This window comes from Elgaria multicarinata, chromosome 5 (assembly GCF_023053635.1).
Source record: "Elgaria multicarinata webbii isolate HBS135686 ecotype San Diego chromosome 5, rElgMul1.1.pri, whole genome shotgun sequence".
NCBI lineage: Eukaryota > Metazoa > Chordata > Lepidosauria > Squamata > Anguidae > Elgaria > Elgaria multicarinata.
The window spans coordinates 91,003,052-91,028,901 of NC_086175.1; the positions used below are offsets into that span (position 1 = coordinate 91,003,052).

The window sequence follows — 25,850 nt, forward strand, 5'->3', positions numbered from 1 at the left end:
AGAGCAAAGAAAAAAGAGGAAAGGGGAGGGAAAGGTAAACAGGAATCCTTAGCTCTGTATTCTCCCTGCATCCATTCCTGGCAGAAAATAAAACCTACTCTACATTTCTTGTTTCAGTGAACAAACTGTGGCTATTTAAAGCACATTCCCATCCCTAATAGCTGCTTGCTTCTTGCTCCTTGACTTCCTATTTTGTGACAGATGTAAGGAAGACACTTGCCAACAAGCACAGAGTTCCGATTGAGTCACCTCTTCATTATATTCCTGTTCAAGTGGCACTTAACATTGTAAGAAAGGATTATATATACACTAGCATTTTGAGTTGCCGGGCCGTTATTTTAAAATGTCTGTCAGGCTCCATTTTAAGTAACGTCAGCTGCTGGAAGGTGTGGTATATGGAGCGCGTTGTTGCTAAAAAACACACAAATTGCACTTTATAGAAGCAAAGAGCTCAACTTCCATGATGGAAATTCGAAGGCATCTGGTGAGATGAAGTATTTCAAGAGTCTCGTCATATCCCAATTTTTGTAGACTCTTCCTCCCCAATCTCAAATCAATGAACAAATCCAACACAAACTTCTCCTAGGATCATGAGATGTTTATGGGAGGGGTAGAGCACCTGTTTTGCATGAAGAGGGCCCCTAGGAAGGACTCCTGCCTGAAACCAGGGAGAGCCACTTCCAGTCTGTCTCGAGAACACTGGCATAGATGGACCGGTGGTCTGCCTACAGTGTAAGGCAGCTTCCTATGATATTCTATAAAGGGCTCCTTTTACATCGCTACCATGAAATGAAACTAAGAATTGCACTGAAGAAGTGGCTAAGTAGAAGGATGCTTTGATTTGACAGATATACGACCAAGGGCACATAATAATAATAATATATTTTTTACCTGCCTCTCCACTTGGATCAAAGTGGGGAACAACAATGAATATAAAACACATTAAAAACTGATTAAAAACATAGCATACATGATTAAAACATCCTTTAAACATCCTAAAACATTCTAAAAAGGGCTTGCCATCTACATGACGCGACCGCCATTGCGAAGCCATCCAGGGGCAAAGCCTGGAAACCCCGCTCCAAAAAAGTTGGGCACTTACCTTGACTTTTTTGGCAACGGAGCCCATGGTGCCCGAACCCCGTGTCTCTGGAAAGTAAAAAATAAAAATAAAAACGGGGAGGGGAGGAATGGGCCATTCCTCCCCCCTTTTTATTATATAGTCTATATCTGCAGAGCTCCACAGCTACAGATAAAAAAAATAACATATTGGGGGTGGGGGAGGAACAGGCAGCCAGAGGGAGGAGAGGTTGTTCGTCCAGTCCCTCTGCTCCCATCCTTCTCAAATTGCTCTTTACTTTGAGTGGCTGTTGTGTTTCCTTGAAAAATCACATTATTAGCAGAAAAATTACAGAAATTCCACTGCACAGATGTGTCTGAAATTTGGTACACATAAGCAGCAGTTATTATTATTATTATTATTTATTTATTTATTTATATAGCACCATCAATGTGCATGGTTCATGTTTGTCTCATGAAAGATGAGGAAGTTATAGCACTTTGCTTTGACTGGTTTGCCTGAAAATCACATTTTTAGCAGTGGTTTATAGGAAACCACTGCACAGATGTGTCTTGAAGTTTGGCACACATGAGCACCTCCACAGCATCTGTAAGGTCACCAACTTTCATACTTCTATGTTGAAAAATAAAAAAAATTATAGGCGGTTATTTTTTCCAATGCAAGTCTATGGGAAAATAAAAAACTCCGAATGATTCGGACATCCGAATCTCAATTCAGATTCGAGGTAGACTGGGTCCAAATCGATCTGAAGCGAATCAGGCTCGATTCAGAAGGTCTGAATCAGGATCCAAAGTGAATCGGAGTGTCTGTGTACAGCCCTATTGTAAAGCAAATGGGTCTTAATTGCCCATTCAAGACCAAGCCACCCCAAAATATTTCACATTACAGTTAGAATGTGTGCCTAGTTTTAATTTAAAGTAAACCAGTTTTAAAGTAATTGTTAAAAAATATAGTTGAGAAAACAAAATAAGATACAGTATATAGCACCCTCTTGTGGTCAATCACATTACCAAAAAATAATAATATTGAGAAACATCTGTCAGACCTACATTACTCTGGCATCTTCCTTTCCTTTTAAATCTGCTTCTTCTCAAACCAAGACCGTGTGTCTGTGTGTGTGTGTGCGCGTGCGCATGTGTGTGGTGCTGTTGCACTCATGTCCTCCTTGTGGGCTTCCTGTGGGCAGCTGGTTGGCCACTATGTGAACAGAATGATTGACTAGATGGGCCCTTGGTCTGATCCAGCCTGTTTTTTCTTATGTTCTTATGGTCTCACTCTCATCTACTATTTCACCTATCAGAATATGAAACCAAGTTGTCTGTTCGCGTAAAAGTGAGAAACACTGGAACATATTCCTTCAGCCAGTCCAGGCTTTTCTGAACGTCTTGACCACTTAGTACAACAGACACAAGACAACAGCAAGATCAGGAAAGCTGTCCTGACAAAGTTAACAATGTTAGAAGTACATAGTTAAGCAGGGAAAGCACCATTTCTAAAAAAAACACCCCAAAACTCAACAGATTTTATTATATATTCATTTTCAACAGATGTCAGCCTCACAATAAAATAATGGAAATCATTTTTAAAAAACACGTGGCTGGCAACATGAAGTCTGATTTTTCAAGTATGCTGTGCATTTCAGCTTTATAAAAAGATTGCAAGCCTTCAGATCATTTGCTCTGATAGAAATTTTGCCCATATCCTAGCCCATATTAAAGACAACCTATGTAGTAAGAAAGAGCAACTTCATTCTAAGAATAGTTTATTTCCATTTGCAAACACAATTCTGCAATCTGTCAAGATAAAAATGTGTACGTCATTTTGGGCATCTATAGAGGTAGGTAACGCTGCTTCTATTAATCAATAAAATTTACTTCCAAGTAAACATGTTTATAACTAAGGCACACCTATTGATCCAAGGCACTCGGAACAGTTACCAGTGAAAGGCTTCCTTTTGGTCTAAATGCAGCTTACTTCTGAGAAGACATATAAAGGATTGTCCTAAAGGATTCTTCCAACCCACTTCAAGGTAAGACAAAGGGTTTCAGAGTCAATACTGCATATTGATTTTGTGGCATTAACAAAAGACTCTCAAAGATAGCTAGCTCTTCTTATGTTCTTATGTTCATTACCCTGGGTTTGCATATCACTTCAACTTCTGGTTTCAGCCTCTGGAAACTTAGTTGATATTTAAAATAATGATCTAGGATGGAATTGTAGACAGAAGAGGCAAACAAGGCATAGTGATGCATATTCTTAAGCTGGCAGTTCTCTCATATCGGCTTTTTAGCTGTTCAGTTTTTTAAAAAGAATTGTGTTAGGGTGTTTTAAGATCCTTGCAATGCTGCTGTCTTTTACTTTGGTGTTTACTTTTATTCCATTTTAAATTTCTCAATGGTTTTATATCGTGTTTTATTATGCTATTGTATCTTCTGGTTTTAAGACTTGTTTGGGGAACTGCCCAGAGCACTTTGGCTATTGGGTGGTACAGAAATGTAATAAATAAATATAGTCTTAGGGCCAAATTAAATGCATGAAACTGCCACTATCACTTCTATACACAGAGCTACCATGATTCGGGTAGCCCTAATCATGTCGAAAGCAGGGATTGGGGAAGTCCAGTTTTAACAATAAAGGGGGCACCTGGCTGAGGATGAGAGGATTCTCCTCCTACCCATGACCCACCTCCCTGTGGCCTGTACCCTGGGATCCCCTCTCCTCTGCTAAGCCCAATACAAACAGCAAGCCCTACTGAGCAAAAAGCACTTTAAGAGAGTGCTTTAGAAAGAGGTAAGCAATGGGCCGAAAGAGAGCACAGTGTCCCTCCTCATGTGCCCACCTTGCTGTTAAGATCAGATTCTAGTCCCATCCTTTGTACACCAAACTGCCCCTGCCGCATCTTGCTTGCCTCTCAGTTTCCCCAGGGCATGTTGCCTTGCCTGGCGGTGTCATTTGCATGCGCACATAGGTTGATCCTAGCTGGACCAGGGCTGCAGGCACATCTCTGTCAGCAGAGACAGCTGTGATGGTAATTACCCAATGGCTGATGGGGCAGCATAAACTGGATTCAAACTGCATCAGTCTATGGATCAAAGACAGGATATGCAATATATTTGAACATTTCGGGATATTTCTTCAAGTCAAGTTCAAAATTTGACATTGTTTCCCCCCTTCTTTCTCCTCTGATTTTTTTATTCTACCTTCATTTTAGGGATGTACCTGTAAAGCTGTATTTTTCTCAGTGTAAGTTTGCTGGGAAATAGTACATATTCATTAAAAAGCCAAGTCTAAAAGCAGAATGAATGGTGCAGGTTTGCATACTCTAAAATATTTTGCGCACAGAATTAAGTTTACTTGGAATGGATTCCTGATTTTAAAAGCACACACAGTGACTTGGTTCACACTTAAGAAGCCACCATAAGTGAACTTCCCTGTGGGATATGTCATTGCGGCAGCCACCGCCATTTTGAATATTTGAGCCACAGAGGGTGTGTGCTTGTCATTATGTGTGAACCTGGCGAGGGTGGGTTGATGGGATGGTTGACAAGCCAGCCAGAAACCATTGGCTGTTTTAGGGTTGTGGGTGGCTTGCTAATCACCTCAACAACCCACTCTCACTAAGTTTGCACGTAACAACAAGCTACAGTATACCCCCACCATGACTTGAATATTCAAACTGGTGACGGCCAGTGTAACAAGAAACTCCACAGGGAAATTCAACCATGATGGTTGCTCATTACATAAAAACTGGGTCAGTTTAAGCAATCGGGATTTTAAAGGAATATGCACATTTGGGATTGTGCAACGTTATCTCAGTTCTAGCAGTGTCCATGTTTTCTTGTTACGAGAGTGACCGATAAAAGGGTCAATGGATGTGGATTTCATCCAAAAATCTTCCTCACCTATAAAGAAGGGAAAGAGAAAAATACTTAAATTGGAATTCAGGAACTAGAGTCTAAACGTGTTGATACTTCTTTCTGCAAGCCTCTGCCCCATGTGGGAGAAGAGCTCCCACTGCAGCTCAGTGGTAGATCACATGCTTTGCATGCAGAACGTCCCAACTTCAGTCTTCTGCATTGCATTTGATCACTGGTTGCAAGGCCAGGAAAGAATTCTGCCCAAGACCACAGAGAGCCACTGCTTATCATTGCAGACAAAACTAGACTAGACTGATTTGGGGAGAATGCTTTAAAACAATGGGAACAACAAAAGTAGAGTTCTTTTAATTCCCATTTCAATGGCAGAAATTTAGTTACGGCCTTCCTTAACTTCCTATATCCCAGGATTCGGCAACTTATATTCTTCCAGACATTTTGTCCTACAACTGCCATTAGCCCATGCCAGTATAGCTAATGGTGAGGGATGATGGGAGTTGTAGGTCAAAACATCTGGAGGAGTACAGATTTGCCCATTCCTGTTATATGCCCGAAGTCTCTGTCCTCAGATAGATTTCTTCCTGCCTAATTGTTTGTTTCCATAAGAGGAAGCTTTTCCTTTGTTTTCCTCTTATTGCTGAGGTTCCTTAGAAATCAGCTTCATGGGGTCATCGCGTGAAGCTGATTGGAGGGAGATTCAGGACAGATAAATGGAAGTACTTCTTCACACAGTGCGTAGATAAACATTGGAATTCGCTACCTCAAGATGTAGAGATGGCCACCAATTTGGATGGCTTTAAAAAGGGGTTGAACAAATAAATGGAGCAGAAGGCTTATCAGTGGCTACTAGTGCTGATGGCTATGTGCTACCTCCAATATATGGGCAGTAAGCCCATATGTACCAGTTGCTGGGGAACATGGGCAGGAGGGTGCTATGGCACATATGTCCTGCTTATGGGTTCCTGGTCGACAGCTGGTTGGCCACTGTGTGAACAGAGTGCTGGACTAGATCGATCCTTGGTCTGATCCAGCATGGCTCTTTTAACGTTCTTAATCTGTTCTTTGCTTTCTGGTTTTTTTTTCTATTTATTTATTTATTTCATCATTTCTATATCACACCACATCCAAGACAGAATCTGGAGTGGTGAATATCCTTGTTTACTTTATCGATTGACAACATCATAATCTGTCCTGTTGAACATGCCCCAAATCTCTCTCTTTCTCCTTTATTCACCCTGTATTCATCCTATCACCAAGTCATATCTCAAACCCATTGCATCACAAATACCTGGCCCTTCCTCTCTGCAAACACTCTGGTTCATGCTCAGATCATTTCTCACTCCGACTACTATAACCTTCTCCTCTCTCGCCTTGCTTGGGTCCCCTTACCTCTGTCTAGTACTCTGCTGCCAATATCATTTACCTTTCATATTGCTCTGTTCATATTATGTCCCTTTCAAAATTCCAACCCTAGCTTCCACTCCCAAATGCAGCACAAGCTTCTGGTCCTTACTTTCAACTCCCTCCATAGCACTGCCCCTCCCCTTCCCCCTGCTCTTGATTCCTGAAACATCCTTGCCAGCAACCACCAGTCCTCCAGCTTCACGGTTCTTAGCCATCTGAAAATCTCCTGCTCCTTCAAACATCTCCACGTGTTCTGCCTTGTTCCTTCCTATGCTTCCTACCTCCCAAAACCTCTGTGTGATGCCATCTCTTTCTCTACTTTCACACCCCTGCTCAAAATCCATCTTTTCTGTGAAGGCACAATCCTCTAGTCCCCATAACCTACTATAAATGAATTGTGTATGTATAACTAACATATTGCATATTCTTTCCCTCTTTCCAGTCCCTACTTCCTTCCCTTCCCTTCCTCTGTTGTCTCCGTTTCAATTTATAAATTGTAAGCCCTCTGGGTAGAGATTTGTCCACTTCTACTCTTTAAAGTACAGCAACAACACTACATTATTAGTATTATTGCAGTAGTTTATTGGAAGCCAAACCACAGAAGGCTTTCTATTATATCTGCTTCTTCAAATATGAAATTAATAATGTGATCCTATACATGTCTACTCAGAAGTAAGCTCCACTGAGTTCAATGGGGCTTACTCACAGTTGTGAGTATAAAATTGCAGCCCAAGTTATGTTAGAAGTGGTTCTGATGAGGGTATCATCCAGAGAGTTCAAGCCATCTCTCTGAGAAGTGTTATGGAGACATGAAACCGACAAAATCCCAAAAGCAAAGTAACAAAATGGCACACTTACTTAGGGTACGGCGTTAAAATATTCTTGAGGGGTCACAGTTTTGATTCCACCAAAGTAGTCCAGCACCCAGATACTGGTGATGTTGAGTTTGGCAAAGAACCAGTTGTGACCTCGTGGCCAGCTTTCCATTTCAGGATGTCTGCTGAACAGGGCTGCCTTCGCAAAGTCTGCTTCGGTACCATTCTGAACCTAGCAAACAGGTAACCAGCTATGCAGTTTAGCAGACAACAAGTTAACAAAGCACAATACTCTCCACACCTGCCTGCAAGTGCTCTCAAGAGGAGTGAAAACACAGAGACCTCCACAGGGATTGAAAGTGCTGCTTGGGCTCAACTGAGGGGCTTGCTTTAATCCAGTGGAAATGTGGACCTTCTTCTTCTTCTTTGAGCCACGGGTCCCCACACAGCATCGCTATCAAGGTTTGTGTCAAAAGCAATTTTACCTGTGGCAGGAATGACAGGTCACCACTTGAAACTAAAGCACTCTTAACCTTATGGAACTAATTACGCAGTTCTTCGGATCTGGCCATTGTTCTCACATACTCTTAAGAAAGGAAGGTGGCGATAAATCTGTCCTCATCTAGCAAAACAGTGTAACCTAAGCTGCAGCCCTAGGCATACCTACCTGGGAGTAGGCCCAACTGAGTACAGTGGGAATTACTTCTCAGCAAACATACCTAGGATTGCACGGTCATTATATGAACATTCTGAAGCGATCTTGTCTGCAATCACTTGAAATTTTGAATTAATTGTTCAAATCTAAATGTCTTAAATCTATAATCATTAAAGAGGATGTATGTGTGTGTCAGTCTGTGCCACAGCACCAAAACCATAAAACCAAGGCACCTGAAACTTGATATACAAACTAAGAGGACAACCAAGGTGTGCACCTTGGGTTATTCATCAATGTCATCAATGTACATTGATGGTGCTATATAAATAAATAATAATAATAATTCTGCTTGTATTTTTAAATCATTAATTTTAATTATTTTTAATGTATCCGGATGGTTGAAACCTGAAGTAACATTTTCAGCCTCTAGGGGCAAACTTCCCTAACCAGCGCATCGCTTTGCAGTCCATAGAGTCTGAAGCCAGAGGAGAATTCCCCAAAGGAATTGAGCAGACAGACAGGAGTGCACCATGGCAGAGGCGTCACTCGAGACAAGTTGTGCAGATCTGACAACTCTGTAAGTTTGCTTGAAGGCTTTGCTATATCAAGCTAAAGGCAATTCTAACCATTGCGAAGCTGGGTTCATGTACTAGTGAAGAATAACAACAACAAAGAGTTCTGTGGCACCGTAAATAGTAACAGATGTATTGTAGTATAAATGTGTGGGCCAGATCTGAATTTGTCAGATGTTCGCCAACTGGGTCAGCAAAGAGAACTGCGAAAAGATACTCTGCTTCTTCAAAGACTTATTATGGCAACGAGTATTTCCAGCTCATTTAAAACTAATCACCAATCTTACCTGGATTGAATAAAGGTTTGATATTTAGAGTAGCAGAGGACTAATTTAGAAAATGATTGAACTTTGAGGAGAGAAATACAGATTTCACGTCATCTCTCATTTGAAGGTAGATGCCACTGACTACCTATGTAGAGAAAACTGAGACTAGATACCTATCACACAAAGGCTGCATCCAGAGGAAGTCAGTCACATTCAAGTCCTATTGAAAACAATGGAATTTAAATTAGTAATGACTAGCTTCTCCCATTGTTTTCAGCAGGACAAAAGGATGACTAACTTCCCTGAGATCTAATCCAAAATGTTTCATAATGACTCAGCCCATATACACAGCAATGTTATTTATGTGAAGTTACAGTCCAGTATTATAAAACGTCATCACAAAATGCTCCTTAACTCCTTCAGTCTGCCCAAAATGTAAAGAACACTATACTCTCTCACACACACAGGGTTTCTTCACATGAACTACATCTCTTTGATTCTGTACCTAACAGTGCAACCCTATGTATGTCTACTGAGTAGTAAGTTCCATTGAGTTCAATGGGATTTACTCTCACATAAGAGCACAGAGGAGTGAAGCTTTAAACAATGTTTAAATTTAGCACTGTGCCAAATTTTTCAATCCATTTATTTTCAACCATTCGTCGGCGGGGCAAGGTGAGGGGCTAAAAGAAATTGCAGCCAAAAATTGTGGAGAGAGAATTCATGAGAGAAAGAAGTGAAGAACTGCACTTGAGGTGATTGGGAACCATTTGTGGCCTTCAGGCCTTACAGTGAAAACCACTGCTTTAGAATCTGAAGTTTAAATGGATTTCCCCCCACCCCCAGCTAAATATGTAATGCTAAGGAAAAGAATAATAAGCAAGCACAGTATATTTCAGAAACCTGTTATGAAAACTACATTCCAGTTTTGAGCCAGTGTGTGTATGATACTGTTGTAAGGTGGGTGTTGGTTGGACATGTGTAACAATATTTTTGTGACAATCACAAATATTAGTTTACCTTCTCAACTATTCCAGAGAAGATCACATGGGCACAGAGAGGATTCTGAGGATCATAGCCTTGCTTCTTGCAGTAAGGCGTCTGCGCTAAGGACATGGTCAGGGAGGCATTTGCATTCATCTGAAAGAAAAGTGGCAAAATGGATTTTACAAATGTTTCAGATTCACTGAACAGGATAATAAATATAAAAAATGTTGACATCAATGCAGCTAGACAGTGTATTGACACTAGCGGTTCGCACGACAAGCCACCCTGCTTGGTGTGGTGTGTTTACCCCTCAGTCTTCCCTTCAGGTCCAGCATGTATCCTAGATGTCTTTGGGACAGAATTCCTTGTTTCCTAGTTCCTTATGTCAGCATCTTTTCTGCAGTTGGTCTGCTGGGGTTGCCATCTCCTGAGGGAAACTCACCTCCCCATACCCTGACACACAGACACCAGATTGCCAAATGGAATTAATTTTCTGAGCTTTATGAACACAGTAACGGATTCACAACCTTTTTTTAAAAAAAACACAGAAATTCAGGGACTTGAGCAAGCGTGCAAGACCAGCTGTCTATTGCTTAGCCAAGCATACTAACATCTCATTCTTCTCAATATCCTTGTGAATTTCATCTTCCATTTCCTTTGCTAGCAAACACTTTTTTAAAAAATAATGCCGCTTCACATTCTATAATGAAGTACGAGCACCCTCACCCCTAAAACGCCTTCAGTCCTGCAGCCGCCAGTCACTCCTGGCTCCCCCACCTAGCTTTGTGCTTGTCGCTTCCCTCCATTGGTCCCCATGGTTAGCCGTCACACCTACATATGGGTTACAGAGCAGTGAACGGGATCACGAAATATAAGCCAATCTCATGGCAAACTGCTAAAACGGAAGGGGGAATTGAGCAAACCACATAGCAAAGCAGTCAAATCAAAGCACAAATTTCCTAGCAGCAGACATTCCTGCACACTTGCACAGATATCAGTTTTATGTTTGTTTGCGTGTTTGTTTTTTAATTGCAAAAGTATTCGGGACACTATCTGGTGTCCTTTCATCTCGATATGGCAGCAGCACTGGTGAGATTGCCAGGTGCCACAAAGGTTTTTCATCCTCTTCCCAGGCAGCTCTCTTGCTATTCTCAACAACCCACAATTAAGTCGCTATGCCAGGTTTGAGCATTATGGCAAGCCTCCCTGAAAACAAGCCCCCTGAACAACAACAAGTCATGGGTTCTCAGGGTGGCTTGTTCATGAAAAATAAGGCACCCTGTGGAAACTGCCTCGGGTGCGAACCAGGTCCCTGTGAGTCTAGTTGAGTTTCATTTTATTTGAAATTCAAAAGTCTTGGTCACATATCTAGACTGTAAAAGTCACATGATATTGAAATTGGCCTTTGCTTCCCTTTACAAACACAAAACTATATGTTCATTGACCTCTTGGAAAATTCTAAGAGACTAGTTTCTCAGGAGGGGGCAGGGAGAAAAACTTCAGAAGCACATGATTTAAGTATAAACTAAACATGTTGCATTTCTTATTTGAATATTTACACATGATGCTGACATTACAGAACAGTCAAATTACTCAATTCCAAGAAACTGCTGAATCACGGTTACTTGGCATATTATCTGCAAGCAGATGTCTACACGTGATGGTAAACGATACAGCTGTCTCCTATATTGTAAATGATAAGAGACCATAACAGTTTTTTTGAGATACTCCTTCCCCCTTCTGGAGGTAAATAAGTTACTGAGTAAGCTTAACAAAATTGCCAACGAAACCAAATCGTAACTTGTGATGCTACGTTAAACTGAAAGGCTTCTTCAGGTTGTGGCGACATTTTTCACATTATACAGTAGAAATCTACTCAGAAATGACATAATTTACATCTAAGATCTGAATAACCAATTTATTAATAAGGAATGAAACAAGTATCAAAACTAAGATCAAATCCTGTGTGAAAAGGCTGAACAAGTTAGGTATGTTTATCCTGGAGAAGACATGATTAAGAGACAATATGGCAAAGGATCCAACAGTATCTATGCAGTAGCATAAGCCAACACTTGCACAAGCTCAATAGCACTTGCTAACACAATGGGTTTCCCAGAAAGCGCTACTGTCAATAGCAAGTGCTACTGATGTTGTGCAACCATTCTCTTATGTGAGTGCAACATCAATAGTGCTGCTGCACAGACACCATTGCATCCTTCCCATAATTGCCATCTTCAGGTATTGAAGGGCTGTTGATGGGTGATGTAGCATATTTATTCTCCACTACTCCAGAGGGTAAAAGCCAAACCTGGGGTTCAAGTTACAAGAAAGGGGATTGAATAAACAGTAGGAAGAGCTTCCTGAAGGTGCAAGCTATTTGACAATGGAACAGAACGCCTTGGAAGTCAATACTTTTCTTAGGACCAACCAGAACGTCACAACATTGTGAGCAAGCAAAACTCAACATTGTGAGTTTTCTAGAAATCTTCTTCAGGCTAGATCTTAAGCAAATAAAGAGATTGTTATGTTAAAGCCAGCCATAATATCTGCAGCAAGTTGCACAGAGAGGTCTAACATGATAGTTAAATAAATAATCAATAAATCACCAGAACTTGCAATGCCTTTTACTCAAGATTACTAAAAGAGCTAGCAAACACTCACTGGACCGCTAACTATGGTCCATGGTGTGTGTTCAAGAGATTTGCAAGACTACAACAAGGGCATATACCATGTGGCATATAACCTCCAGATGTTTTGGCCTACAGGTTGCCCACTTCTAGCATAAGTACTAGAAGCCTAAAGAATGGAAACATAGGATAAAATCCAACATAAGTCATACTTAGACCAGACCTACTGAAGTGAATGGGACTTTAGTTATGATTAACCAAAGTCCCAATACCTGTAAAGTCTTTTCACATTGCACAGGTATTACCTGATTGCCCAATAAGTTGGAAGGCTTTCACAAACTGAATAAAAGTTTGGCCACGTGCAGATTAAGGTTGTCACAAACTTCCTGCATTCTTTAGACAGGCAGGAAATTGATACCTCTATGAAGTTCAGGATAAGAGATTAGAAATGCTCCTTCCAAATTGTGTCACTATTTTCCTCGGTTAGTCATTGGCTTCAAAGCTTTGAAAACATATATTACAAAACAAAAACAACAACCATACTGCAGTAAAATTAAAAACTGCTGTGCAGACACATTTGTTGCTCTTATTATCAGTTGATCAGTTGTTTTGTACACAATTGTACATATGTATTAAAGATTTTAAAATACTTAACAACTCCACTTCTTGCATCACTTAATTTGTCCCAGAACTCAGTGCAGCTCAACTTCAGGATCTATTTTTAGGAGCTCAGCCCTAGAACATGGAAAGTAAAAACCAAGTGCTCCTGAAGAGCATCATGAGATGAGCATTTTATCGCACGCTCACTATTGCCCACTTATGCGTCCTTTAGATTACGTCTGCCTGCCGCGCACCTCCTGCTTGTTCCGCTCATTTTTCTCCTGCAAAATGGACCCCTTTTAAATGGACATCCTTTTTTTTAAAAAAAAAAAAAGGAAAAAAAGAATGTGCCACCATTTCCTGCTATGTGCAGGAAAAGTGGCAAGATAAAAATGGGCCACGTGGGCCACCTGAATGGACCATGTGGTCGTTGTTGCTTCCTCTTTCTCTCCCCATGTAAAGAGATCGTCGCTATTGTGAGACAGCAGCAGGGAAACGTGAAAATCGACCCGTCTGATGATGCTCTGAGTAACCACACTCAGCCCTCAAGTCATCTAAATGGTGCTAGACTCCTAAACATGGATGGGGAATATGTGACCCTCCAGACATAGTTGGACTCCCATCATCCCTCACTATTAGCTATTCTGCGTAGGGTTGATGGGAGCTTCAGTCCACCAACAGCTAAAGGGCCACAAGTTCCCCCCTCCCCCCTTCAACATTTGGCTAGAAAATAATTCATTATCATTTTTATTTATTACATTTCTACACCACCTAGTGCAGGATAGTGGTTTGAGTTTTGGACTGGGGAGTTGGGAGATCCAGGTTCTGTTCTCTATTTGGTCACGGAAGCTCACTGGGTGACTTTGGGACAGTCACTGACTCTCAACTTATTTATTTATTTATTTATATTTATTTATTAAGGATTTTTATGCCGCCATTCAGCCAAAAAAGGCTCTCACGGCGGCTTACAAAAGTATTTCTTGACAGTCCCTGCCCACAGGCTTACAATCTAAAAGACATGACACAAAAGGAAAGGGGATTGGGAGGGAGGAGGAGGAGGGGGGAAAGGAAAGGAAATTCAGGCACTACAATCTTAGTTGGAAAGTTCAGCAGTTACAGTTGACAGCAGGAGGGAGGGGGCTCTCAGGTGGAGCTGGACCCAGGCATGGTGGAGAGGTGCCTGGCTGCTGCTTCCTCCCTCACTGGTGGCCTCTGCAGAGACAGAGACAACTTAACCTCCTTTACAGGGTTGTTGTAAGGATAAAATGGAGAGGAGCGTGTATGTTGCGTTGGGCTCCTTGGAGAAAAGGTGTGCTATAAACGTAACTAATAAATGATAAATAAGCTCTCTAGAGAATTAACAAAACAAAGCTTAACAGCATAATATATCCTTGGAGGAAAAAAGGAGGGATATAAATGTAAATAATAACAACAACATCGAAGAACCTTTAAAAAGAACAAGTTTAAAACAGAATAAACCCAAATAAAAAGCAAGATAAATCTTAGCCGCAATGCAAAGACTTGAAAATGCATTAACACCGTTTTTAAAACACTTTTTAACATCAGGAATAGCAATTGCCTGAAGGAAACAGCTTTTTCCTCGTTTGAGAGTTACGGGGGATGCCATCGGACACTTCCCTTTGAGTCAGCTTTTGTAGGACCGCGCTGCTGTAAGCCGCCTTTGCCCCGCACCTGCTGTAAGCCGCCTTTGCCCCGCACCTGCGACCCCCCTCTCACCTGCAAGTCCCGCACGGAGACCTCAAGCGGCGTCAGGTACATGTAGGGCACCCCGCTGCCTCGCGACCCCGACGGCCCGTCGCTGACCGAAAAGACGTTGGCGAAGGGCTGGCCCCGCATCGGCGGATCCTGCGCGGAGAGCGTGGCTAGCGCGCCCCAGTCGCAGCCGTGCACCACGAAGCGAGCGACCCGGGCCACGTCCTCGTGCGGGGGGATCCCCGCCTCCCCCGCCACGAGACCCGCCAGCAGCAACACCAACGGCCACATCCTGCGCTTCGCCTGCTCTCCTCGACCACCTGTCCAGCCCTTCGCACGGATCGGTCCGTGTTTATGAACACCGTTGGGGTCGGGCACCTACTTTCCTCCCTCCCCTCTCGAGCCGCAGCCAATAGGAACCCGTCGATTTGCCCGTTCTTGTATACGGGAAGCAAATGGCACAAGACGAAAACATGAAGGGCGGTCTTTGTACCTTCCAGCCAATAAGTGCATGCACTTGCCACATTTTAACCAATGGCGGTTATCCAATGGCGGAAAAAATGCAAAGACAGCTTCACATTAAGGATGGGAAATAGGCTGCTTTCTACCAATGGTGCAATGCCTTGAGAAGTCCTCCAATGAGGAGGGTGCCACGCAGTGGAGGCTGGTGGCTCTGATTTCAATGGGGTGTGTGCATCTATTCCGGGTTTCAGTCAGAACCAGCCAGAACTCTAAAAGAGCTATCCAAGGTGCTGAGTCCATTCTAGGACTAGGGTTCAGCACCTTGGATAGCTCCTTTAGAGTTCTGACTGGTTCTGATTAAGACCCAAAATTGTTTCACAGCCCTACCGAAATCGGAGCCACCAGCCTCCACTGGTGCCGCGGATGGAAGATGCTTGACGTCATATGAGTACTACGCTGTAAATCTACATACCAGGCATGGTGAGTGTGTAATAAATTGCTGGTGTGATGGAGCCCTGGGTGTATAAGGTGACTTGAAAAAGGCTAAAAAGTGTGGAATAAGCAAGGGTTGACATGGTAGCTTAAGAATATAAGAAGAGCCATGCTGGATCAGACCAAGGGTCCATCTAGTCTCGCACAGTGGCCAACCAGCTGTTGACCAGGGACCCACAAGCAGGACACAGTCTAACAACACCCTAATGCCCATGTTCCCCAGCAACTGGTGCATATAAGCTTACTGCTTACTGGAGGCAGCACATAGCCATCAGAACTAGTAGCAATTGATATCCATCTCCTCCAGGAATTTATCCAACCCCTTTAAAGCCATCCAAATTGCTGGCCATCACTACATCTTGTGGTAGTGAATTCCACAGTTTAACTATGCACTGTGCGAAGAAATACTTCCTTTTATCTCTCCTTAATCTATCACCAATCAGCTTCATGGAATGACCCTGGGTTCTAGCACCATGAGACAAGGAGAAAAATCCTTAGTTTCTGCGATCATTTGTTGAGAAATTGAGGGGTGGGGGGTGGGGGAAGGCCTCTTACTTTATAAAAAGTGTCTTTCTGAAGTGATAGTGGTGGCAGTCCCATGCGCAAGTAAGTCTCATTGAACACAGTGGGATTTACTTCTGAGTAAACTGGCATACAGTTGTCTGTAAAGGTTTTTGCTCTAGTGTTTGTAATGTTAGTATTATAAAGTAAGATATAAGTGAAATGGTTTACAGTGCTTGCCTCAGAAATCAAACCAAGTGAGTTCAGTGCGGCTTACTGCCAGGAAACTGGGCGTACAGATTGATGATTGGTTTTGTAGTCAATTCATTGTATGAATTTTATCGATTTACAATACAATCTAAGGCACACTCCCAAGTAAGAATGAACAGGACTGTAGCCTAAGGGTGCAATCCTAAGCGTGAAAAAAAGTGCTGCCAGTTGTAGAATGCCTTTTCTGCTTAAACAAACATAGTATTGCACACTAAGCAATTAATGTGCATGTATTTGCATGTGAGGGGGGAAACATACTTCCTTTTTTTCCCTTTAAAGCACTTTTGGGTTGTTTTTTTGTTTGTTTTTTAGATGGATGCATGTATCAGAGCAGGTGAAGAGGCACTCTAACACAGGGACTGCATTGCTGATGGGAGGCATATTCTGGCCTCTGCCACCAGCCAGGTGACAAAAGGGCTACTGGGAATATACAGCCTCTCCAGCTTGGCAAGGGGAAGACTAAATTGGCCCCATCTATCAGCCAATGAAGGTGCAGCAATTCCAGTGCTTGCTTTCCCCTTCCTTCTTTGTTATTTTTCCCATTTGTACCATGTCTATTGTTTTATAATGGTTTTTATTAATCTAATGTTGTCTTAGTGTTCAGTTGCCTTGGCAGGATTTTATTCTTTAAGGCAAGATATAAATAATTGTAATAAATAGGAGCCCTCCATCTCTTTGATTCTATGAAATCAGGGACACACTTTTCATCAATTAAGTGCACAATCCTATGCAACTTTAGGCAGAAAAAAGTCCTACAAAAAAGTCCCAGACAGTACAGGCCTTTTTCTGTCTAAACATGCATAGGAATGTGCCTTAATGGAGCAATCCTTTGGCCCTTAGACAGAAACCTCCATCCCACGAGCGTTTTACTGCATGCTCGTTACTGGGCACCCACGAATTACTCACATGACGTCATCTGCCTCTATCCCATCTTCCGCCCCTTCTAGCCATTACTGCGCCACAAAAAAACCCTCCTTATGTCTGGTTGCTTCTCTCTCCTACCGGAGTGAATGGGGTTAATTACTTCCTGTTTTCAGGAAGCGACCTGGGAGTAGCGACAGAAGAAGCTATGGGACCCGCGCATTTGACTAGATGTGATGAAGCTTAGAATCTTGGGTGGGTGGGTGGGGCATAGGATAATTCAGATTTCTAGATCTGAGATCAGAGACGGTCTCTGACCACGGATCCAGGAATCCACACTCCCCCACCTCCGGTCGGACAGGAGAAGCCAGGATACAACTTATCTCGAAGCCAACCCAGACTCTTTTCCTCTAGCTCTGACATGCTGCAGCTAGATAGGCGAAAAAGCCCATCTAGCCAAAATGCTGAGCAGGAGGAGCATGGAGGTGAACATTGTCTCCTCCGCTCCACCCATTCTGCAAAGGATGCCTGTAAGCCTCCATATTTGAAGGCTTACAGGCATCACCATAAAATTGCACTCTAAATTGTTTTGATCAATTATATAACTGAATAAATTAGGTTATAGCACTAGTTTTAATACCTATTGATAAAATAACTATTCATCTTCCCAAACATTTAAATGATCAAGATTCAGACTCTCTGGAGCTATAATCTATGCAAAATTGAGAATTTAGAGGGCCTTCCCATTACATTAAATGCACTATTGTGTGTGTCAAAAACTTGCATGTGTTTTGATTAACACAGCAGTTTAGTGTAAAATAAAAAGTATTGTCTTGCTTAATCTCATCTACTCAGTGGTCAGAAGAGGGTGCTCTTTCCCTTAGTTCAGCATACAAGAATGGCTGCTTCTATCAAGAAAGACAGCAGAGGGGCTGTCAGAGTTACTAGAGGAAGGACAATTGCTACTCCCTGCCAGGTTTCTCAAGATTCTACCATCTGAGGGATACTTACTGGGGATGCTGAGGTAGCATAGGAGGCACAGCTTGAACAGTAAGTGTACTGAGGACAGGAGGGGAGTGGGGAATATTGGTTTCTTAAGTAAAAAAAAACACCTCATAAAATCTCAGAAATAAATAAATAACCAGTCAAGGTGAGTAGAAATTTTAAATGCAGTATTGCAAAGAGCTATCCAGTCCCAATATGAACCTGATGCAGATGTGTCTATAGCCACAAGCAATATGATTTTCCATTATTGAAGGTATAAGGACAGAAAGAAACGCTGATAGACCCAGTACTGAAAAAGACCTAGTTATGATTATATGACTGAGAGAGATGGGTAGTATAGTCAGATATGGAACACACACACCCTGCATTATTCCATGTGGGATCCACTAAGAATATGAAGTAAATGTTCATTTCTTTTCACAGTGCCCTTGAAGAGAACGAGGGCTGAATATCGTTGGCCCCGTTCAGAGAACACACTAAACCATGCTGCTTCACAAAATGGTTAATGGAACACATTAAGCATGTTACAGTGGGGGTTTTTCCCCATCTTGCTGCTCTTTTCCTGTGTTACAGTTTTTTATAGAGCTTCTCTACACGAGCGATTTATTGCACGCTCATGTTTGGCCACTCTCAGATATTTGAGAGTCCTTTACACGACTTCGTCAACCTCCAGGATGTCTCCTGTGCTTTTCTCCAGTAAGCTGGCTTTTTAAAAAAATATGTTGGAATGGCTTCAGTAAATTATTTTGTATTTTTATTATTTATTTATTTATTTATTACATTTTTATACTGCCCATTAGCCGAAGCTCTCTGGGCAGTGCAGGCTCCTATGACTTTTTATCAGTTACTGACCAACATGAGCATCTTTTCAAGGCAGAAGAGCACCGTGAAATGTTTTAAATAAAATAAGCAGCAATAAATCCCCATACCTTCTGCTGAGCTGTTTCTTGTTTCCCAAATGGGGGCATGCTTCTACTCTTTCATAGGAGAGATGCTGTTTCAAAACCATTACACAATACACTGCAGAATTGCCTAATACAGTTTCTGCTTGCTCTTTTCAGCTATTAAAAACTGGTTCAAAACAAACGTCCTCTGAACTGGGCTAGCCTTGCATCCTGAAATCGTTCTCAGTTTGGAGGAGGCCATCTCTATCTGAATCACCTCCTCCCTCTCTCCCGATAACAATCCCTTAATGGGAAGGGCCAGCCCTTTCTCTGGACAGCCTGTTTCCTTTGTGAGTTGAGCCAGTGCTGCCCTGTGTCCAGATAACAGTAGTCCACCATGGCCAGACACTGCCTTCTTTCAGGATAACATTGTTATTGCCTTGGCCTTCGTTCTGCATTACACAATGGAGTCTGAGGATTGCCACTGCATTTGTCGAACGTCTATCGGAGCAAGTTATTTGACCATTTTTTCCTCCTGTCTTTCTCTGGGGTTTTGCCAGCCTGCTCTGCAGATAACACAACCTTGTCTCTGCTCCTGGTCTGGTATACTTCACCTGGTTGTTCTGTGGAATGTGAGCCTTTTCTCCGATAGCACTGCCTCGTGAGTTGGGCCAACTTCCTGTCTGGATAGTATTAATCAGTTCATGAATATGACCTTTCCATGTGCCTACCTAATCCCTGAGCAGTCACTGATTGTGGTCAGATTGGGAGTTGCGCTAGCTCTGTGCATTTAAGTAACAACCAGATGGATCAAAATCTCTTTTGATGAATTTGATGGATGAATCTGACTTCTAATACAGCATTGTATGAAAGGCTCAGAATTCAAAGGTTCTTCAGTGTTCTCTTTTCCTGTACCATGAAAGCGCTCATATGCTATGTTTGGTATCGGCAACAACAGACATTTCCTGTTGCGTCCCAATTAGATTCAAAGGATTGCAGTATTTAAATACTGCACAAATTCTGCAGCTGGCTTCTCATTTGAACCTTCAGTCAAGTATATATAATGTAAATCCTTCATTATTTTGAAAGCAATTTGTAGCATAAATACTGATCTGACTAAATGAGCTGTGCTGACGGTCCTGAAAGCTAAAGTCATCTTTAGTCTCAGAACTGTCAGGGCATAAACATTACAGTGGAAATGCATACTGGGAGCCCTTGTCCATTTATTTATTTATTTATTTATTGCACTTATATACCGCTCCCATAGCCAGGGCTCTTTGTCCATTGTACCTGTATCTGGAGACCGAAAGGGTTTAGAATACATTCTAGACTGGGCTAAAAAGCTCTATGGCGGGGTTGGGCAACTTGTGGCCCTCCAAATATTTTGGCCTATAATTCCCATCAGTCCCAGCTAACATAGCCAATTAAGAGGGATCATGGGAATTGATGCCCCAAAATTCTGGAGATTCACAAAGTGCTCACCCCTGCTCTATGGGGTCCATGGTTCCTTTGCAACTTGATGATTTTAAAGCAAAATGCCTCTATTTCCTGAAACCAGGCTTAGCCTAAGTAAACACTTAAGGATAAAACCAGGCTTAGCCTGAGTCTAAACACTTTAATGATTTCTTTATTGCATTTTTATCTTGCTCCTCAGCCAAAAAAGGCTCCTAAAGTGGCTGACATACAATCAGTTAAACAGGACAATCTCTGCCTGCAATCTAAATTGATACAACCCACAAGGAAAGGAGGATGGGAAGGGAAGAGGAACAAAAATCTTTCAGCAGGGCTGGAGGAATGGCCCTGCTTCCCCCTTATCTCCCTATGTACAGCCTGCTGAAATAGCTGCTAGAATGTGGTCTGAAATCTGGTCTAAGTTCCAGGTGTCTTTGCAAAGTAACCTCCTGTCTTCGATGCCATGTTCTCTCTGGTGCTACATTGAAAGTGTGCTCAAATACGCTTAAAAGCAGCTGCGGAAGAATGGCATCATGTTTGTCAATAGTACATACAGTTCCAGTGACCTTCACTTCCTGCAGATACATCCCCAAAGGCCTGCAGTGTTTATTTGGCTAGTAACTGAGAAAGACCTTTCAAGATATACTTAGCCAGTCTTGTAAGTCGAAAATCAAAATTCCCAGGTTTAAAGTTGCTTGTGTTCATTTCCTGTTGGCGTTGTCAGAGAAGGGTTAAAGACTCATACTCTGCACAAAAACAGGATGTTGGCTTGTGAGTTTATTAAGCTACAAAATGCAAATCCCTTTCCGTTGCGGGCAATCACCCCTCTTTAGTAACAGATTTAGGTAGGAACAGTGAGTGGTCAGATGCCAGCTTCTCTCCCTGTTCAACTTCTAGATGGAAACTTGATCACAACTGCTGCTTGGTAATCTTGCTGCTGGCAAGTGCTCTGAAGAATAGCAGCCAAGTAATGCACTGAGGCACCCACGTTCAAAGCCTTCACTAATACAGTACAAATTCCAGTTCTAATGACCTTTTGAGCCCCAAACAAATCACTTTCGAAATAGACCAGTTCCTTTATCAAGCTCTGATACATTCACTTGTGCATACCCACTCATGGAATAAATACATTTACCTAAATTAAGTGCTTCTGTGTAATATATAGAACCATACCGGTGTCAGCAAATATGCACTGGTATATAAAGGGGTAGCTAATGTTTGGGAACGGTTTTTGTGGGTTTCTATTGTAGTAAGTCTTTTAACAGTGTTTTAAAAAAAATTGGCCTATTGTATAAAAGCCTGATGGAAAGACAGGGGAAGTACTAAGAGAAGCTCTCTGCCCATTTAAGGCATGGTTTTGCTGCACTTCCTAGCTGCGTGTTTCTCAAAGAGCCAATGCCCAGTTTAGGGTAAGAGTTGCTACAGGGTCAACCAGTCTTGCATCTTTGTGATCTTTACCTTGTCTCCTCAAGGGTTTATTGTATGGGGAGTTCTTTAGCCTCTTTCTCCCTCCATTTTGTGTGTGCTGAACAAGTCATAATTTGACTTTAACTGTGTTTTGAGGACTGACATTAGAACAGAGTATTTCTCTATTGCATTCCATGAAGAAGCTGTAAGATTTAGACTCTCAAGGAAGGAACCATACAAACAAAGGGTTTCTGATGTTCCAGTGGCATGACTCCAACTAATAGTGGACTCAAGTAGTGAGTGCCAACAAATGGAGTCAAAAAGGGGGGCACTGAGAATCAAGAGAGAAGTACAGCATACTCTAGGGGAACCCCAAGATTTGCAGAAATACAAAATACATCACAATGACTAAGCATGCTGAATTGCCACAGAATATAGATTTATAGCTGGAAAAGAGAATTGGAACACGGAGAGTGCTTCTGTTGTCTTAATTTGGGTGGCACATGTGAAATCTGTCTAATAACTAACAACCTCAGTTCTTTGGGGGTCTTCCTGCTGGAAGTGTGTTTCAGCCTGGATGCAAAATGTCTGCTAGTTTTGGATAAAAGAGGAAATGCAATCTATAAGTTCCTCTTCCATGGGATTTGGCACAGACCAACGGGACCCAATGTATCTGTGCAGCACTGCAAGGCAAATCTCAATCTGCAATTCAGCCTGTAGTTGATAAGCAATGCAAACTTATGCATATCTACTCAGAAGTATGTCCCACTGACCTCCATGGGATTTATTCTCAGGTAACTGTGCATGGGATTGCAGACTAAACTGATTTAACGATTGGAGTCCTAGTGCTTAGGCTTCACAAGAACCTGAAATGGGTGGTCACAAGACCAGCCCATGAGAGCTTAGGTCTCAGTACGCATAACTGAGCTACTAATTGCTTCATTCCACAGCTACTCTGCTTCAGCTTCTTTGCTGTGTGCTTGATAGATCAGGGAGAGGAAGGTGCTCACTGAGGTCTAGCAAAAGGGACTGCTAGAAAACAATTGTACCTCTGCAACCCATAGTTCTATATTTTTTTTCACTTGCCTTGTTTTGAAAAAACAACAACTCTTTTCTTCTGTTTCCCTTGTAAGGCTAACCGTGCCGCTTACTGTCTGTGGCAAGCACCTAAGGCCAAAGCGTGACATACAGTTTCCTGTCACTTTCTTCCAATGTTGTTGTTTTGTAATAAAAAGCGGCATTGGGGGGCTGTAATGGGAAGTGGCATTGTGGCAGGAGGAAGAGATGCTTAACCCTTTATCCTGCCATTCATCCTCATTGGAGGTGTGGCTTGTGATGTGCTTGATGATGAATCCAGGGCTCCCATTTGTTACTGAGGAGTTCAGGCATGCTGGCTCTCTGCACACCAGTGCTTTGTATTTTGGTTGCCATTATCCTGATACCTAGGCAGGATCTACGCTACTGCTTTAAAACGGTTTATAATGGTGGTGACAACTGTTGGGGCCCAGGACACACTCCACATACAGTTTTCAAAACATTTTCCAAATGTTTTATTCTGCTTGGTGTAGATCTGGCCTAAGGCTCAAGAATGCATTTTGCTCTGGAAAAAGCAACCAAGGAGCAGGCATGGAAAACTGCCAGGAACAAAAAATGGTACTCTGGGTGGTTGCAGAGGGTCCAAAGGAACTGCATAAGTGCTTCCTCCATTGATTAAAGGGAATTGCTCCCATGGAACTATGGAAGGATGCAAGTGCCTATCTGCCTGCCAAGTCATTTCCCAGTCAGCTAACCCCTGAGGGTACTTGTAAATTGAAAAGTGCAGAGCCTTGGCAGGAAATATGACCCAATACTGAAGCACTCCCAACCACCCAACAGGAGAGTTGGTTTAGATACCATTCTAGGCACCCCTCATGAAATCTTTTTTTTCATATACCAGTAGATAATTATCTTCTACAATATACCTCCTGTGGGGTCCAGCCAGCTAGCTATAGCTCAATCCATTCCAAGGAGTTAATCTAGACTGCCATACTTCATTGAGACACACAGCATAAATCCGCTGTGTGCACTTCACAGCTCTAGTAAAGGTCCCTTTAGTCTTGTATTCATCATTACATGTGACTTCACCTGTGTGGGTCAATGAGGATGCACAGCAACACCATACCAGGATGCTCCTCCTCTGTTAGGTAATGGAGGAGGAGGAGCCATTAACTCTAAACTGCCATTCTCCTGCAAGGGAGTTAAAAATGGAGGCTGTTTTGAGTTAAAGATTGAGTTAAAGGTATAAGATTGCAGCCTGAGATAACGTTGTCCATGCAATTTGGTGCATCGGTGTGAAGTAAGGCTAATTTGAATTGTGCAATGTAGCCATTTTTGTAATTCATACATACTTCCCCGTAGCCATGATCGAGGACACGGAAGAATTTCATTGTGTGGATCATAGCCCCTTTGAGTACTATGTGAGGAACTGCCCAAAAAACTGTTTCTAGAAAGAGGTGTGGTGTTGATACAATCTTGCTAATTGAAGAAAAAAACAACCAAACCCAAACCCAGATTAAAAACTGATGACCATTCTGAATTTATGGTGGAGGGAAAAAACTATAGTCCTCCATTGGGGTGGATCCAGACTTAGTCATACTTGGAGTAGAGCCACTGAAATCAATAGGGCTTAAGTTAGTAATGACGTAAATATGGAGGCAATCCACTGTCTTTACAATCATGTCAAATTTGTAGCAACGAAACAAAATTATGTATATACATCTGAAGCAAGGAACACTATCCTGCAATTAAAAAACAAAGCCAGAGAGTTCATCAAATACAGCTCTAGTCAAAAATGCAGATAGAAAGAAAGGTAATGCCATTCAGAAGATACTTTTAAACTAATAAATCTTTTTTCTTCCTCCCTGCTGGGTTCGGACAACACGATGAGCAACAGGGGGTAAAGAGTCAATCGTCCATTGTGCTGCTTATCATGTCGTGGGGGGGGAGGGGACACAATGGGCATATAACTCATAGTATGCAATTTTTTCTAGTTAACCCATGGAGAAAATCAACGGGCTGCTCTGTTGCTTATCCGGAGACCCGTTGATTAAAATGTTATGTGGTGGGCTCCGTCGGGGGTACCATTCGTTATTTACATTGGCCATAGAGTTCTCCAGCAGGATCAGTCAAAAGCACCCCGGCTGCTCCTGTACAGCTAGCAGAACTTACAGTACATGATGGGATAGGGCCGGGAGGACTGAGGGAGGAGCACCAGCCGTCTGGAAGGATGACAGGACTTCCAGCCACGTGATGGGGGGCGGGACAACATGTCGTGTGAAGAATACCCGCAACATAAGACACAGTGAGTTGCCTATTCCCCCACCCCACTGCCTAAAGTATTGTCCGAACTCAGCCAGAGTTACGGTATGGGAAAATTCAAGAGGTTGCATCATTTCCTTGCTGCAGTGGAAAACAGAGTTAAGAATGGATGGACAAAAGAAACCTCCTTTCTAACATGCTCTCGGCTTGGCACTGTGACCTCAGTAGGTGGAGAGAAATTTGGCAGAGAAGCAATTAGAATAAACACATGTTTGGTCTATGTCTGTATTATTATTATTCTTTACTTTAGTCAAGTCACCCATATGGAAAAAGGCATACATGTTACCAAAACTCTTGTGTTGTCTGGGTGTGTTTGTGGGGGTGGGGATGCAGCATGAAGAAGACAGTGAATATTTCCCCCCACACAGCCCCTTCAGCCCCCGCAGTGCCTAAAGCCCTTGTCAAACATATCAAAGATAACAGGAAAAGGGCTACACGTTAAAGGAGCCTCACCTATCAACGTATGATTCTGAGATATGCGTATGTTGGACATTGCAGTACCCACTCTCGTGAAAAGTATCTCCTCTTTTGCTAGCCCAACTAAAGACAACAGTAAATCCAGAA

At 42.3% G+C, this 25,850-nt stretch overlaps 1 protein-coding gene across 1 annotated transcript; it reads right to left on the reverse strand.

Annotated features, from left to right (window-relative positions):
- Nucleotides 1–2,589: 2,589 nt before the first annotated feature.
- On the reverse strand, nt 2,590–14,978 carry CREG1 (cellular repressor of E1A stimulated genes 1). Its single transcript, XM_063126801.1, has 4 exons — nt 14,620–14,978; nt 9,689–9,808; nt 7,219–7,407; nt 2,590–4,983 (listed from the first exon to the last, which is right to left on the reverse strand). The coding sequence occupies exons 1-3, from the start codon at nt 14,884–14,886 to the stop codon at nt 7,219–7,221; spliced, it is 576 nt and encodes a 191-aa protein (XP_062982871.1). The 5' UTR covers nt 14,887–14,978; the 3' UTR covers nt 2,590–4,983.
- Between the last annotated feature and the right edge of the window lie 10,872 nt (nt 14,979–25,850).